The 16,915-nt window shown below is 41.4% G+C and overlaps 2 protein-coding genes across 3 annotated transcripts in view; one reads left to right on the top strand and one right to left on the bottom strand.

Moving 5' to 3' along the window:
• The window catches only part of LOC134422471 (uncharacterized), a 28,255-nt gene extending 24,024 nt beyond the window's left edge, over positions 1-4,231 (top strand). For both annotated transcript variants that reach the window (XM_063164573.1, XM_063164580.1), the window contains 3 exons: positions 839-944; positions 1,354-2,253; positions 3,042-4,231. In XM_063164573.1, the coding sequence (XP_063020643.1) occupies positions 839-944; positions 1,354-2,253; positions 3,042-3,097 (1,062 nt within the window). In that variant the 3' untranslated portion in view covers positions 3,098-4,231. The remainder of the gene's footprint in view (positions 1-838; positions 945-1,353; positions 2,254-3,041) is intronic.
• A 2,489-nt stretch (positions 4,232-6,720) lies between these two features.
• On the bottom strand, positions 6,721-16,579 carry PDCD6 (programmed cell death 6). The gene is made up of 6 exons (XM_063164592.1): positions 16,491-16,579; positions 13,578-13,639; positions 10,544-10,588; positions 9,390-9,548; positions 8,610-8,719; positions 6,721-7,280 (listed from the first exon to the last, which is right to left on the bottom strand). The coding sequence occupies exons 1-6, from the start codon at positions 16,577-16,579 to the stop codon at positions 7,182-7,184; spliced, it is 564 nt and encodes a 187-aa protein (XP_063020662.1). The 3' UTR covers positions 6,721-7,181.
• Between the last annotated feature and the right edge of the window lie 336 nt (positions 16,580-16,915).

Below are 16,915 nucleotides of genomic sequence, written 5' to 3'. Positions count from 1 at the left end.
ACATTTTGCTTCTCAATGACAGGTTGTCGTCCTTTTTGTGGTGGTCCCTTGCTTGTTAGCTTTTGTTCTAAGATCATTGAGGCTTTAAGTGTCACCCAAATGTGCCACTTTTTTCTTTTGTGGTCCTGTGGGTAGGCCTGTCTTTCTCATAACTTGTAGCTTTGCTCTCAGTTGGGAGTTTTAATCTGTTAAGATTAAGGTAGGCAAGATGTTCTTGACTGTCTGTTGGTCCTTACAAGCCTCCATAGCTTTTTTGCAAAGAGGTTGACTACCCATGGAAAAAGAAATCTGAAGAAGGACCAGAATCTGTGAAGGAATTATTAATCACTCTGGCAGCTACTGGTTCACAAAATTCAGGATTTATTTTTTTCTGAAAGCTGTTTCAGACTGTTTTCTCAATTCTTTATTCCATGTCAGGTGAGCTGCAGTAACTATCTCTGTGCAAATGCTGCCACCAGCACCAGTTAAATGTTGTTTCTGTTGCTTCATCTCTCAGCTGGGCTTTCCATTCTGCATTCCCCAGATGGAGGCAGGATTTGCATATGCAGCAGTTTTATATTTTAGCCAGGTGATGATAAGAGAGATGAGGCAATAAATTTGAAAGGAGACATTGTCTTCACCAGAGACCTCCTTCTGTTCTCCAGGAAAGTATCTCTTCAAATAACACTGGAAAATAGTGGTGCAATGTGGTAACAACACACCCCTCACATGGACTCTGCTATCACTTAAAATTGTACTTTGCTAACTTTCTATGGGAAATTTGTTGCTTTTTAGAATTTGTAAAGTTCTTAAATTCTTGCATTTGCAAACAGGCATTCTGACCTTTTGCTTTACCTAGGATAACTACACCGACAGTTTAGGCCCACTGGTGCCAGTACCTCAAGATGAATTTCCAGAAAGGCAAAGCATCCCAGAACACTATGGGCCAGATGTAGAATACAAAGGTAGTTTATTTTTTTTCTTACTAGTTTGTTTACTCTGGAGCCTGTGCAGATTGTGAAAATTTACTTTTATGGCCAGCCAGTGTACTTCTTAGCTGGTGTACTGTGTGTCTGTGCCCTCTGAGTCAGTTCAGGATATAATTTTCTGGAGCTTTAATGATTTAACTGTCTGAAAACATCCCTGTCTCACTGAACAGTGTTATAGCAGTTAAGGTCATGGAAATTCAAGCAGTAACCCTTCCTGATCTATTTACTATTAGAATTTTTGGGTAAAAAAATGCAAAACTCAGTTAAGACATGAAGGCAAGAAATGGGAGAAGAACATAAGTACACATGATAGAATCTCAAAGTAGTTGTGTTTGCAGCTGGTATTTTAATATTTTGCTAACTTAAGTACCCTTTATTTATTCAGGAAGTTCTGACTGGAATCAAGGGTTTTTGTCTCAGTATGAAGAGTATTCTGAAGATGCTTCTTTTGCTCCTGCTCACCCCAACAGTTACCAAGCAGATGATGGATCATCCTCCTGTCATCTGACACCTGACAACTTTGCGAATGTGTCTCTGCTCAGGGACTCTCCTGCTGTTGAGCCTGATATTCCTGCCAGTGGTGTCAGCCAATGGCTGAGACAGCTCAGGAACTCCGCGCCCTCCATGAATTTGGCTCCCGGGGTCTCTTCATACCAGAGCTGCCCAGTGAAGGAGCACTCAGCAGAATACATATCCAGTGATGTGCAAGGAACTGAGCTCTGTGATAACAGACTCTCATTTGGCAGAGAAAATACAAAATGGAGCAATCAACAAGTGTGTACCAAAGCAGGGCATATAAGTGACCAAGGATTATCCTATTCCAATTATTCTGCCTCATATCCTTCATCTGGAAGATACTTTACAAATTATACTTCACAAAACTATTCCTCTTACAAGAACTATGAGTCTGTTAATACTTGTACATCTTCTGCAATTTCTACTGTTTCAGGAAGAGGTGGATCCAGGTGGCACCAGGACACTAGGTGGAATGAGTGGAATGAGGACTATAGGTGTTACGAGGATTCTAGCTGGAAGCAGGAATCTAGGTGTCAAGAATTCAGGTATCAGAAATCAGCCTACCAGAGAGACTGGAGTGCACATCAGGACTCATTTTCTGGTGGTGGTTCGTACCAAGATCACCAGCAGTTCAGAAGCTCAGAAGAGATGTTTGATGGAGCTGATGTTGGTCTTGCTCCCAACACTGTGAACAAACTCCTAGGGAAGGATGTGCCTACAATGACCAGGATGCTCAAGCAGTTGGCTCCGTATCACCCAGCGCTTCAAAGTAAGATGGTGATGAGTTTCCATCATGTGAAATGAGTTACTGTAACATAAGCAGGAGATTGCAGGTTGCAGAGATGGGGTGAGCTGTTCAGGGGAGTTCAGGGGAGTTGAGCTCATTTCGCTCACATCTGTATCAGCTGAAGAAAGGCATTGTTGCTTCTCTGAGGATACTGTACCTCTTGGCAACTAGATGGAGCAGTGAGTGGGAGGAGGTTTCAATAGTGCAAAAATTTCTGGATTGAAAGGTTTGTCCTTGGTCATGTTTCTAACTAGCAGTTTGTATTGTGAGTTGTACTGGTGGATTTGCAGTGGTGGGAGGGGAATGTATTAGCATAAAAAAAAAAACAAAAAAAAAAAACCAAAACTGGAATGCATGCAGAACCAAGCCTGGATGGCATTATAATAGATAATCCAAATGAATCAAAACCCATTGGGATAACAAGAGAAACATTATCAAAGAGCTGGTTCATTAAGTGTCAATTTCTTTTTTCCAGTCACTGTAGAAATAGTCATTAATGTTGAGAATAGTGATACACTATTCAAAATGAGAGTTTCTCCTTTGGAAATAGATTATGAGAGGGACTTAAAGAGAAGTGGGCATATGCTACTGCATAGCTGTCATTGGGCATGAGTTTGGACAAATGCAAACTACGCTTCTGGTACTAGAATGAGTTAATTAATTAGGTAGCTACTTAACGGTAAAACTTTCATATTCACATTCTCTATGTTGTGTTATGGAAATATTTTGAAATAGAAGTAACTCTAAATGTCTTTATTGCCCCTTTCCAGAAGTAAATATTCAGACATTCGTCAATGTGCTAATAGAAGCTAGAGAGAAAGATTAAGGAGCAACAGCTGAACTGGAAACAGATGAAGAGACTTGAGAATCTCCATCACTTGGCTTTCAGGAAAGAGACTGCATTTAACTGTGTTTGACTGGCTTGGGAGAGGTAAAGGGAGGTAGGGTTTAAGTTTTTAACATGTGAAATATAGCTGGAACATGAACTTGCACATAATGGGTGAACATACTATTTTGTTTAGGCTTTTTTGTAATGTATTTGTTATATCTTAGTATATTTCAGAAAAAAAGATCTTTTGTTATTTTTTGAAAATATGTTAAAATTACTCTGTCAGCAAGAAGCTAATAATCCTTTTAATACCCTTCTCAATTCAGAAGAGAAAGAAAGGTTTACTTTTATGCTACCTACTTAGGAAGAATATTAATTCAAAATACAGGTTTACTTTTCTTCACACAAATGTAAGGCCATTTCCATTAATTTGAGGCTTTATAATTAGCATATTTTTAGAAATTGATACACTACATTTCTTTTTAGACAAAGAAAGGAGAATGTCACAGCATAGGTATTCTCTCTGTGTTAATGTGATGCTATATGAGGAAAATGTAATCTCTACTAGAGGACTGGTATGTAACAGGGCATATCAGTTTGCAGAGTAAGAAATGGTGAGAAATACGTGCAGATTTTTAAATAATGTTGTTCAAAATGAAATAATTATAAATTATCCTAAAAACTCATTTGGTAGATGGACCCAGGCTAAAATAAAAATTCTTGATTCTTTCTACTGGCAAAAGCATATTAAGAAATAGTAGAACCCATAAGATAAAATAAAATGAAAAAATAAACAAAATGTTGTACTGACTGAGTAGTACTTACCAGTTCATGAGGTGTATCAGAGCCACATGCTCATGAATGCCTGGCTTTAGGTATCTGCTCTATGTAATTAAAACCAGCTTACATGGAGCTGAAGAAAAGAAGTAAAGTGAGACAGTTTACTCCTGAGTGTCTGTTTTCCTTTTCACTGCTGCATTGTGAACTATCATTTTTCTTCTCACCCATGCTGGAACTGTGTCTCTCTGTGCATTAAATACTTGTGCTGAAGCAGGGTTAGTCTTCATGAGCTGTCATAAAACATTTTGGATCTTGTTATGTAAATTTTAATAAAAACTCAATTCCAAATAATTTATTATTGAGCATAAGTAAACTCAATTCCCTAAAATTTTCCTTCTGTCATTACTTTGTTTCTGCATCTGAAAAGATCCGCTTTCCTTTTTCGTTCCTGTTCACTGTGTTACAGTCCTGTTCACTGCTCATACTTACTGAAGTGTTGGAGTGGTTTGTAACATCACACACCTCCATGCACTGAAGTACATACTCAGCCTTCTTGCTGAAAGGAGAAAATTGTTTTTTCTACCACAGTTGTCTGCCAGAGTTTTGATTTACAAGTCTGTAGGATTGATTTGTTATTATATCTACATTTAAAAATTACCAGAAGTTATTTACACAAATGTTACTAGCATTGTTTTTTCCTCACAGAAAGTGTAGTGCAACTAAAATTCTGAAAATGTTGCTAGGAAATATTACTGCTGCAAGTCTGTCAATTCAAGTTAAGACCTTTTCATTTGAGGTTGTTGCAGAGAACTCTTTTCCTCATTTCTCACTCCCTTTTGGATTTTACTGCCATCACTGTATACCCTAGTGACACACAGTAGCTGGATGAGCTCCACCCAAATTAGATGCTTTTTGCACCTACAGGTTCTGTAGTTTTTCCTTCTGGGCAACAGTTACTGTCCTTCCTTTCTTGTGCAGAGTCCTGCATTGGGGAAACAGTTCTTGCTGTTGGAGTAGTAAGACAGCATTGATTTACTAAAGCTTTCCTGAGCTGTAGAGTGCTGAGTACTTCCTACTGCCAGGAAAGCCCTTTGCCATATCTTGCTCCTAAGTAGTATAGAATTGGAGCAGAACTCTGTCCAGACTCCAGTCCTTCTTTAAGAAACCACCTCACAAAGTAGCTCCTGCCAGCCTGCAGAGCAGCACCAGAGGCCTGGCACCCATCAGCACCACTGCAGCTACGTCACAGGCCTTGGCATGGAGGCAGTAGTTCTCAGAATGCACCTGAGCCTTTGGAGCAAATTTCCAATTTCCTTAAAAAGCCAGTCACAAAAACCCAGACTGGAACATGTCTTGGACTGGGAATAAATGGTCTGCTTTTAGTCAGTTTCTTGATCCGTGGTGTACCTGCTTTCACACCTTTAGAAGTGTGTTTCCCAGTGGGACAAGAGTTGTTCCAATCCAGAGCCACCTTGATGATTCTCTCCATCAGTGATGCTCCTTTAGGAAGTGCTGGAATCAGCTGTTCTGCACCAAGGGCAGTGAAATACAACAAGGCCAGCTGGACGTGGAGGCATCTTTCAGGGCAGACAACTTGGGAAGTTTCTCAGATTGCAGTTTCTTAGTTTGTACCATGGACTTACTCCTCAAAACACTTCCCGGAATTACTGGATTTTATCTGGATGTATGAGCCAGAGGGGCAGCTTCCTTAGTGGAAAGAAACAGGGGAACTCTTTTGAGCCCAGAAATTCTCAAAAGCATTCTCTTCTGTTTTGTTTCTGGAGAGAGCATATATAGTTATTTTCTCAGCCTTCCAGGGAGGGAAGGTTCAAAGAGTAACTGGTGGAAGTATTTTTCCCTTGTTTTCTTCAAGGTAAGTAACTTCCACAGCTGTTGGATGAGGTGGTTTCTGACACTGGTTGTTACTCCTGATCTCCCTCCTCACCCAAAACCAATTCCTTGCCTTTTGGGTGAGGACACCCAGAGTGCTTTGGGCCATCTCCTTGTTTCAGGGTGCTTATGCTCTGGGGGCCATGGGTTTTCCCCCACATACTGGACACCAGAAGAGTGTTCAGTGTTGCTGAGCTGTCACTAAGGCTCTGCGTATCACTTGACAAATAGTAGCAGCTTCTTTACATGACAAATGCTTTGTAACAGTTGCACAGTTGCCACTTTGCTGCCTTCACCCTGACACCAGACACTCTAGTGTGGGTGAGACACAGACTCAGAATCATCTGAGTTGGAAAGAGTCCACAAGAATCACTAAGTCCAGCTGTTCAGTGAATGGACCATACAGAGACTGAACGTGTGACCTTGGTGTTATTTGTACCATTCTGTGACCATCTGAGCCAATCTCAGGGTCACATGGGAGTAACATTGTAACTCTCGTTGTCTTTGCTTCCTCCAAGAGTTACTGCAAGAGATGGTGTGTGACAGTCATTACTTGTCTTGCTTGAGTTTTTCCACTCTCTCATTAGCTGGAAATGGTGAGAAGTAGGGCAAAGTTACAAGAATGTCTGACTGTCAATTCAAGGCCACTTCAAATAAGTGCTTCAGCACGAAAAGGAAGACTTCTGATGTCAAATGAGACAACTAAGCAAAAGGAGCAAATTCAGAGTCAGAGTTCATTTTTCAGGGGAACTTCTCAAGGGAGATGCAGTGTGACCTTTTTTACAGGTGAGAAGTTGTATTTGAAGCCATCCCAAAGATACCCTGAAAGGAGGCAGCTAGAAAATAAAATAAAAAAGGCCATCCAAGTGGAGAGATCTCTGAATCGTAGAAAATGAGAATACAGAAATAAAATCACCATCCCCTTAAAGCTGCACAAAAGTGAAACAGACTGAAAGTTGACCTGGTATTTTTACTTAATTTTAAATTCTGTATTTAAAAATTAATACATTAAACTCTTATAAAAGTAAGGCACATGCAAAACATGTTGTGCAACTTCTGGCTTTCAACTGATATAAACTAACAAGCATGATTTTAATTTGGCATTTCTAAAGAGTCATTTTTCCCATGCAGGATATGTGTAAGAGGTAAGGATATGTGTAAGAGTTCAACATTGTACTGGTTAAATCTAGATTCTGTGCTTTCTGTACTACAGTAAGCAGAGATGGTCACATCATACAATAATACAAAATAAAACCAACTCAAGTACAGATTCTGACAATGATTACCAACATACAAAATTTAAGAATGTGATGTTACATCCATTATAATACATAAATAATCTTATTCAGTAGAGTATGATTTGGCAACTCCAGTCTATGTAATGCCAGTGTGCAATTCCTGGTTATCCATGTCATACGATGCTGAAGACCATGGAAAGGTACTGCTCATAGGACACCTGGATCCAGCCATCCTGGTCAGTGTCGTATCGACGAAACACATCAGTCAGCCTCTGAGGAGGAGAGAAAAAAAATAATAATAGACACTTTTGTTCTAGGGGAAGCTTCAGACTGCAACACACTCCCCTTGCCACCTTGTCGCAGACATTTTTTCACAGAAATCCTTTCTTTCAGATTTCTGTGTCTTCTGGAAGGCTGAGGCCTCAGAAGAGAACATAAACAATTATTATCAGCTGCTGGGGAATGCAACAGGGGCACCTATTTTGATTAGTGATTGGTTCATGTTCCCATGTTTATAATTAAGGGCCAAACACAAGGAACAAGCTAGGGATGGAGTCCTTGGACACAACTTTGTTATAGATTCTTTCTATCTATTCTTAGCCTGGCCTAGCAGCTCTGCAAACCTCTCTCTTGATTCCTATTAGTATAGTAATAATGTATTATATCTTATATTAAATAAATCAAGCCTTCTGATTCAAGAAACAAGATTCATTCACCGTCTCTCTCACCTGCTGCAACCCACTCAGGCGCAGTAATACCACCTGGGCTTTATGAACCCTTTCTGTTCATCCCCCCTGTAGCCATTTTACAGTCTTTATATATAAGACAGCTCACTGCAATAATAATGCAATACTTAAAGTTACCTTCTGTATAGACCAGACAGCTTTTTATAACTGGCTTTAAAGCAGGGGGAAAAACAATGCAGTGTTTGAGTCATCTGGAAACAGAATCCAATGCATACCTTGTGCATATCTCGCCTTCTAGGCAAATATGCTTCATGTGCCATTGCCAACTGAGGTGTCTCTGTATAACCCCAGAGGTGCCAGGCAGTACAAAGGACCAGAACAACTGCCAGCACGGTTTCATTAACATCAGCTGAGTGATTATTCCATTTAAAGCCCTTTTTAGCAGAGTTCAAGTCTACAACTAACCATAATTGCCTTGTATTACAAATGAATGCAAAGGTGACTGATGTGTCTAAATAACAGAGATGTGACTTTTACAGGGAACTGCTTTCCCTCCATGTTCTCTCTCTCACTCTCTGTGTCACTGAAAGACTGGAAGGTTTTTTGTGTATTTTTACCATTACCCTTGCAAGATCAGCTCTGAAGTCTGTATTAAACTAACAGAGAGTGTCAAACACTGATACTATTTTACACTTTTTTGTCCCTCACCCATTGTATCAAATTTACTTGAGACACAAAGGAATTGCTAATGAAGACCAATACACAAAGATGTTTCTAGGACTTAGCATACACTTAGTTCAAATGGCTTACTATAAATAAAAGCAAGTTCTGATCCACTGTTAAAGTGAGAACCAGAAAAGCTTAAGAAAAGGCATTTTTTTTTCAACTGACATCAAAGTACATCTCTTTTCTTACCTGTAGAACAACACAGCACTGAATAAAATCATCAAAAGCAACTTGTCCTTTTCCTTGTCTGTCAAATTTCCGAATAAGGATATCATAGAACTGATCAGAGAGTCGGTAACCTTGGAAAAAGAGAAATACTTTAGAAGGTTTCAATTACTGCAGTCCTTCTATAAAAAGAACAAGGTTGTTTAGCAGGCATGTGTAACAAAACCAGAAAGCAGTAAGGAGTTACAATGACTATTTTTTGGTAAACTAAGATGCATGCAATAAAACCCATGCTCAATAATAATTATATACAGAGTCACATTAACTATAATTACAGATTAAGGTGACTGTTTGATTGAGGGAATGGTTTAGGGCTGCAGTTCAAGTCTTTACAGGTGACGTGACTGGAATGAAAGTTCCTTAGCCATCAGAATGCTCCCACAGCACGGACAGCTGGCCTTGTTTAAAAGGTGGCAAGTTCTATCAAGTACCCTGTTAGTTCAGACTTAGCCTGATACACTGGTAACCCTCAGAGCTAGTCACAGAGGAGACTGGAACTGGATGTGTCAGGACATGTATCAGGAATGTTTTCCTTTCCTCTCTTTAAGAAAAGAGCTTTAAAAAACACATGCCTCTGGCATGGACATTGTTAAAAGGTAGCTTATGCCTCAAAGGAAAGCTGCCCTTCACCTACCTCATTTTTAGTGACATTTGTCAGAGCAGTACAGCTCTGCAACAGCACCAGTAAGCAGCTCATTCTATGACATAACCTAGTCATAAAAACTGTAATTACTAATGAATTACCAAAACCTGTTAGTGCTTGCTTTAGTTCATTTTTGTCAATCATTCCAGAATTGTCTCTGTCATACGTTCGAAAGACATTCTGCCAGTCTGTGATGTATTTCCAGACTCCTGTGAATTCATTGAAGTTCACACCCCCTTTGTTTTCTCTGTCAAACATGCCTGAAATAAAAAGTAAGAAACACATATAAAACCTTAGTCATACAACTCCTCAGCAAGATCTGTCAGGACTTTAAGTAGATATCAAGAGTGCTCTGTGGAAGGTACTGAAGAGAGAAAAGAAACTGCTAAAATGCAAGTGGTAATTTGCAAAGTCCTGCCAAGAAAAAGCAGCAGTCATCCACTGAAGGAAAAAAAATAAACCAAGATAAAAATACCAGAATAAATCACAGAATGTTTATTTTTCCTAGTTTTTCATTTTCAGTTCAAAAATACTGAGGGCTTGATTGATCATCCAGTAATAATCAAAATGGGCAGAGGGGTGGACTGTTCTTTTCCAAGGACACATTAAAAAGTCTTACATAATTTCCAACAGTGCTGGGATATTCATCTGCATTTGATTTACTCATGGTGTTATCTTTACATGTCATCCAGCAATGGAACTCAGGCTGCTGCTGAACACTTATTGAGAACAAAGCAAAAAATGTAATCCTTGGATTTATGAACTGTGTGACAGAAAAGATTTGATTTCTTGTGCTTGAATCTTCATCCTTCTGTTCTATCACCAGCACCTTCCACATTACTGGCAATTAGTTTAGACACTAACAGAATTCGAGCTTTGTAAAGCTTCTGTTTGGTATTTTTGGAGTAAAACATAGGCTTAAATTCAAGATAGGAAAAACTACTTCCCAAGACAACTTACATAATATCTTTTTAGAAAATTTAGGATAACAATCTCCTCATGCATAAATTACATTTATTATCTAATCAATTATGCAGTAACATTTTCTCAAGCTATTTTGACAAGTGCACATGTGCGTATGCAAAGGGCATTCTCTATTAATCAAAAGAGAAAATAATTTAACTTACTGCTGCTGGGCACTCTGAGGAAAAAAACAACAAAACAGTGTAGCAATTGAGAGCATTCTCAATCAATCAGCTGAGCAGATCACAAAACATTATCTTAGGACTATGCCACATCACGCAACTACACTCACCAAGAATTGATCTGACTGTTGCTGGATTAAATGGAGTCCACGTTCCTGAAACAGAAAGAATTACTTAGTTGACAATTAAGAATTCCTCAATGTTTAAAAAAATGCAAAACAAACAAACAAACAAATCAGTTAAGAACAGTGAATTCAGAGCTATGTGACATGGAACAGGCATATTAAAAAATAAGGCTGCTTGGAAGTAAGAAAGTCTCACCATTCAGAGATGACTTCAGAGCAGTGCTTCCCAAATACCACACAGAAATCAGCATTTTAAGGCTGCAACAAAAAAATCTTAACAAACCTTGGAAGATCTTAGAAGGACTTTTTCATCCCAGGCTGTCAGGAAGTATTGGACAAAAATCAAGATCTAAACTGAAGTACCTCTTTTCTACTGACAGGAGCAGAAGTGTTCTAAATTGTAACTCAATCAAGGCCTCATATCTGTTCCTCAGTAAAAACCCATCTGCTCATTTCCCTTTTACAGGATTACTCCAGGGCATTTCGCTTCTGACAGAAGGAGTTCCTAACATGGCATAACCATACATTGCAGCTTAGAGTAGTTCAGTACAAATCCCACCTAATCCACTGCTAAAACAATTAAGTGTTCGTTTGCATTAGTATTTTTAGACCAAGAAATGTTGCTGCTTGAAAGGGCCTGAGCAGTAATCATCTGGAGAGCAGCTCTGTACTTCTCTGAGTATTTAGAGGCTTGTCATTATGAAATTATTTTGACTTGGTTGAGAGCATTCCCAAGCCTAGGAAGCATTAAGCTTTAAACAAAGGAATCCCGTGCCTCATCCAGAATTTCACCGTGAGCCTGTGAAGGCACCAGGAGCAGAAGCAGCACACAATGAACGGGCTGTGGCTGCCCGCAGGAGCCCAGGGCAGAGCAGAGGCGCTCCCAGGGCTGGGTCAGGTGACCGCAAATCCCGGCAGAAGGGCCGGGCTGGGATCCCTGGGATCCGGCCCTTGGCTTTGCTGGGGCACGGCAGTGATGTCACGCACTGGGAGAGCCCTGCACTGCAGGCAGGCCCTGAGACTCTCTGCACATAAAGAGAAAAGGAAAAATGGCTCTGAAAATGCTGAAGCTGTATTTTAGACAGAGAATTTCCATACCTTAGAACTGCGTGTCTCCTCAAAAAAATAAGAAATAATGGAATTAATAAGGTGCTAGGATTTAACACGGAACAGAATAAGAGGAAGAAGTGAAAATACAGTCTGAAAGTTAACTTATTTCATCTTGAAACACTCAAGTGATTCATAGAGCCACCACAGAATGAAATCTGAGCACCTCCAGAGGTGAAGAACTGATTTCACCCTGTTCCAATAAACAGTGCAGACTGTCCCTGTCTCTGCTCTCCTGACTCTAGTGTTAACTTCCCACAGCAGCACAGAGGAAAACAAGAAGGAAGCAAAGGATTTTATTGTGCAAACAGACAAAGTGATGATCAACCCCTCCCACGTTAGCACACTGTTATCTGCATAAACCTCACAGGCTGAAAATGTCAAATTGTCAAAACCACACTGAACTTCAAATGTCAATGAGCACATTGTAGAATTTTTTAATGTTTTAGAAATAAACACATAACATTATTTTAGCCCATGTTAAATTGCAGGACAGCCATGCACAAACAACCACTAGAGGATGTATTTTGAAAATAATATAGTGAATTGTTAGTGACTTTGGTGTACAAGATCTAGAATCTCTTGGAATGCAGAAAGCTTACAGTTCTGTAAATATTTTGTCTAACACTTGGTAGGCATTCTTCATAACTGCAAAGCACTGAAACTGCTAATCTACACTGTAAATAAGGACAGAAAAGAGCTCAGATATTCATCACTGCCTATTACCTTAAATTCACTCATATGAGATATTTAAAATACATAAAATTAAAAGTGGCAGGTTCATATGAGAAAATATTTAAAATATATGAAATTTAAAACAGGTAAAATTTAAAATGGCAGTTTCTCACAGTTCTAAACAGCACTGTAATCTAAATGGAAATGGTGACTTAATTTAACTTAGTTTTTGCTAAAGATTTTATTCAAAATTTTAATTATGGATCAGTTCTGGCAGCCACAACACATTGCTTTTAATTTATCAGATACATCATTAAACAAATATTCTAGTACATCCAGTTCAGTTACTGCAGTTTTACTGAACAGAACCTCATAAACTTATTTCAAGTCAGGCAATTACTGACAAAAATGGGCCCTTCAGCCAGTGTGTGCTGCAGCTCACAACATCAGTTTAAGCCCTCTCAGTCACAAAGCACAGGAGGGATAAAGGAATAAACTCTGGGAGAAGAGAAACTTGGTATGGACTCAAAGGTGGGCAAACAGCCTGAATATGCCATTTTTTCAGATTTCCAAACAGAAAAAAACCCCACAGAGTACAACCCTACCCATCCTGAGTCATGGGAAGAAAGCAAAAAGAGGCTACTGGAAATATGTTTTATTTTTTGTTTCCATGAGTTATTTGACAATACCCTAGTTTCTTTGAGTATTACAAAAAGGAAATGACTACTAGGAAGTTTTAATACTAGAGTGCATCTTTCTACTCTGTTAGGAAAAACCCAAACATACTTTATTTCCTGCACCATACTGTATGAAAAATAAATTATGTGCAATGAAAAGGCTGGTTGTAAACAGCTTTGCCCAGGTTATACACTGGTTCTGGTTAAAAAAAAAAACAAAGGTTCAGTAGTGATGAGCAAGGAATATATGAATCACTGGTTATGATTTCTAGGAAGCAGAGCTGGGAAAAAAGGGATGTGCACACCCTCATTCCTCAGAATACAGACCAGTAATGGTTACAACAGATACTCAGTTTAGAACAAACAAACAAAAAATCACAAGGATTGTTCATTTTTTCCCTTTCCAGCCTTTTGCTGTAGATTAAATAGTAATTAGTGAGTGGTAGGAACACTTCCCACCCCCTTCCATACAATGAATCATAGCATCAAGTAACCACTCTCACAACAAATTTCTCGTGAAGTTTACAATGAACTACCTCACTGCTCATTTACAGACTTACCATTGGATAATGCCTGCTGAAGTTCATTATCACATATTATTCCACTCCTGTCTTTATCAACTCTGGGAAAAGAAAAACAAAACAAAACCAAACCAGGTAGTAAGCTTTAAATGGCTGAAATTAACAGCTTCCACTTACTGAGGACTTTGACATTCTGCTTCTTACTCACCAGATGAGATTATTATTTTCCTGAAAAGTCTCTGGAACATGATAAAAGCTCCAAAGAAAACTGCAAGACTTATGAGTGAAGAGACACACAGAAACACTGACAATGAAACAGTTTGGGCTTGCTCTCCACAAGGAAGTATTTCTATTTATTTCTGTTTCAGAGAACTGCAGAGCACACACGCTGGTTAAATCCACAAAATGCCTAATGCCACAGTAGTGAGCTATCTGTTTCACAAACTGGAGCAACAGGTTTGTCACCCAGCCTCTCTCACATGCTGGCAATGGAGAGTAAGTCACCAATGTGACCAAAGTACTCAAAGACTCAATGGCTTGCAGGAGTTCACAGGGGTTCAAAGAGGAAAAAGGCACAGGCAGGTTCCAGCTTCCACTGAGCCTTCACAGTCCATTGTCTCAATGATTCAAGCTCTATGCCAAAATTAATGAATTAAGTACTTTCTGCCCAAATAAAGAATGATCATGACTTCTTTAGAAGGGTATCTGAAAGTGGTGGGGACTTCATTTCATACAAGGATGCTCCCCTTGGAATGACAGTTTCATTTCCCTTCATTTACTACCCCAACCAGAGTCCCACTCAGCTGACCCCTGTTCACAGAAGATGATTTTCTTTTCCTTTAGTTCTTGCTGTCTTTTTCTAAACACTTTCAGTTCATTCTATTGCTTCCTTCCCCATCTCCAAGAATTATGTAACTTGCATGCAGCACTAAAATTGCAAGCATAAATTGCAAAGACTTCAATTACAAATAGATATTCCCCTTTATAATCTCTGTTTCTCTTCTTAGTATGGTGAACATTTTTTACCTTTTATGAGCTGTTACCAAGTCCTAAGCTGATATTTTCATGAAAATGCATTATGACCTACTTATCTAGCTTCTGAGCATCATCAGTCAGCACATTAATTTTATAAATAAAATTATGCAAAATTAGAATGGGTTTTCCTCATGGACATCAGGTTTGTGCTCTGGATTGCACCTGACATATGGGGATCACCTGTCACACAGGGATCATGATCTGGCCATGACAGGCTGGTACAGCCCAGTCATTCAGGACTGCAAGGTGCCCCTGCAAACATTCACAGGCCTCAGCTACTGCAGGAATCAGCAAACATCACCTGATCTCTTTTCACAGAACCAGAGAACCAGGGAATGGTTTGGGTTGAAAGGCACCTAAAAGATCACCAAGTTCCAATCCCCTGGCTGTGGGCAGGGACACCTTCAGTTACACCAGATGGCTCAGAGCTCCATCCAGCCTGGCTTTAAACACTTCCAGGGAATGGGGCAGCCACAGCTTCTCTGGGCAACCAGTTCCAGTGCCTCACCACGCCCATGGTGTAAAACCTCTTCCAACCATCCAACCTACACCTACTCTCTTTCCCCAGCTGCTCCTGAACAGATTACACAAAGATCCCAGGAGAGCTCCATCTGTCCATGTGGTGCACAACCACACACACACCCTTCAGTCAGTTTTCCACTCACTGAAGAATGCTTCCATTCATTCCACCTTTACTGAACTTCATCAAGGGCCTTTTGATAGTGTTGGGAGTATTTTTGGAAAGCATACAGATTATATTAATTCCTCCAATTCCAGTCATCATATCCCTATCCAATCCTTACCAAACACAGTCCAGGATTTATACAGCAGTCTGCCAGAAGAAATGTTTTCAACAAAAGCCATGCAACTGTCCTGACAAACTACATTATTTAAAATATTTTTACTGATTTTCCTGGTGCAGAAGCCAGATTGCTGATCTGTTTCTGGACCCTTTAAAAACAGAAACGGCTTCATGCATGCCTCTGCCGAGTCCTCAGAGGAAGTTGTTTTACAGCAGGCTGGGTAGGTAAGCTGCTGCATTCCTGAGTCACTCTGTAAATATCAGCCAGTTTTAGAAACTTAGTACTCTTTGTCTGCTGCTTAACCTCTTCTTGCTGCTGCTTGTGTCAGAAGATCTGTCTTGACTCATCTCTCATAAAAATGGATCCAACGTAGGCACCTCCCCAGTTTCCTCAACAAGACATAGTTGGGAAATCTCCTTTGGCTTCCTTACTGATAGGATCTTGCCAGTGTGTTTGTTTAGCACAAGCTGCTAACTCCCTTGCAGGTCCCTCTGTTCCAGGAGAATTCAAGAGAATACTTCACAGAATCCCTTAGCTTGGAAAAGACCTCTGAGATCATCGAGTCCAACCTGTGACCCAACACCACCTGCACGTCCCTGCTTTCCTCAGGGACGGTGACACCACCACCTCCCCGGGCAGCCCGTTCCAATGTCCAACCACCCTTGCTGACAAGAAATTTTTCCCGATATCCAACCTAAACGTCCCCTGCTGCAGCTATGTCGTGTCATTGGTAGCTTTTAAGTCTCCCATTACCATTTATCCGATTCTTTTTTACAAACCTTCCCTGTGCTGCTACACTGATCCTCCACACCTATCCTTCCTGCAACCTCAGGCTAAAAATTACTTCAGCGCTTTCAAGGTTACCGTCCCACCGATCCCCTTCCCCTCGTTATAAGACACAGCCACATTTACTCCCCCCCGGCCCTTCCCTGCAGACCCTCCCACGGGGAGTGCACCGCGCTGCCCACAGCGCTGCCCCGGCAGCCGAACCCCGCGCGGGATGCGCCGGGCCGGTGCCCGCACTCGCGCAGCCCCCGACCCGCTTCCGGTAGCTCCCCGTGCCCGCTGCCCGCGGGGCTCGCTGCCCGCGGCCCGGCGGTGGCGGCCGGCTCACCTCTGGAAGACGCTCCACAGGAAGGAGGGGTCGGGCAGGGCGCCGGGGGCGCCGCCGCCGTTGGGCCGCTGTTGGTACCCCGCCGCCATGGCCCCGCGCGCGCCCGCCCCGCGCGCCGCCGATACGGGCCGCCTCTGACGCTGCGCGCCCGTGGCGTCACGGCGCGCCCCGCCCCGGCGCGCGGAGGGGATTCCCGAGCGGAGGCGGGACCCGCGGCGCGGGAGGGGGAGGCACCGGGACAGGGAGGCGCCGGGAGAGGGAGCCATGGAGGCGGGGCTGCGGCACGGCCTAGGCGCCGCGCGCGGGGAGCCGCGCCCGGGGAGTGGCGCACCCACCGCGCGCGAGCCGCCACCCTCCCTCACGAAGGTTCCGGCGAGGGCAGGAGCCGTCCCTGTGAGCGAGCGCTCCCCACCGAGGGGAGCCGG

This window comes from Melospiza melodia, chromosome 1, assembly GCF_035770615.1.
Source record: "Melospiza melodia melodia isolate bMelMel2 chromosome 1, bMelMel2.pri, whole genome shotgun sequence".
Classification (NCBI taxonomy): Eukaryota; Metazoa; Chordata; class Aves; order Passeriformes; family Passerellidae; genus Melospiza; species Melospiza melodia.
This window is presented reverse-complemented; position numbering and strand designations above follow the sequence as displayed.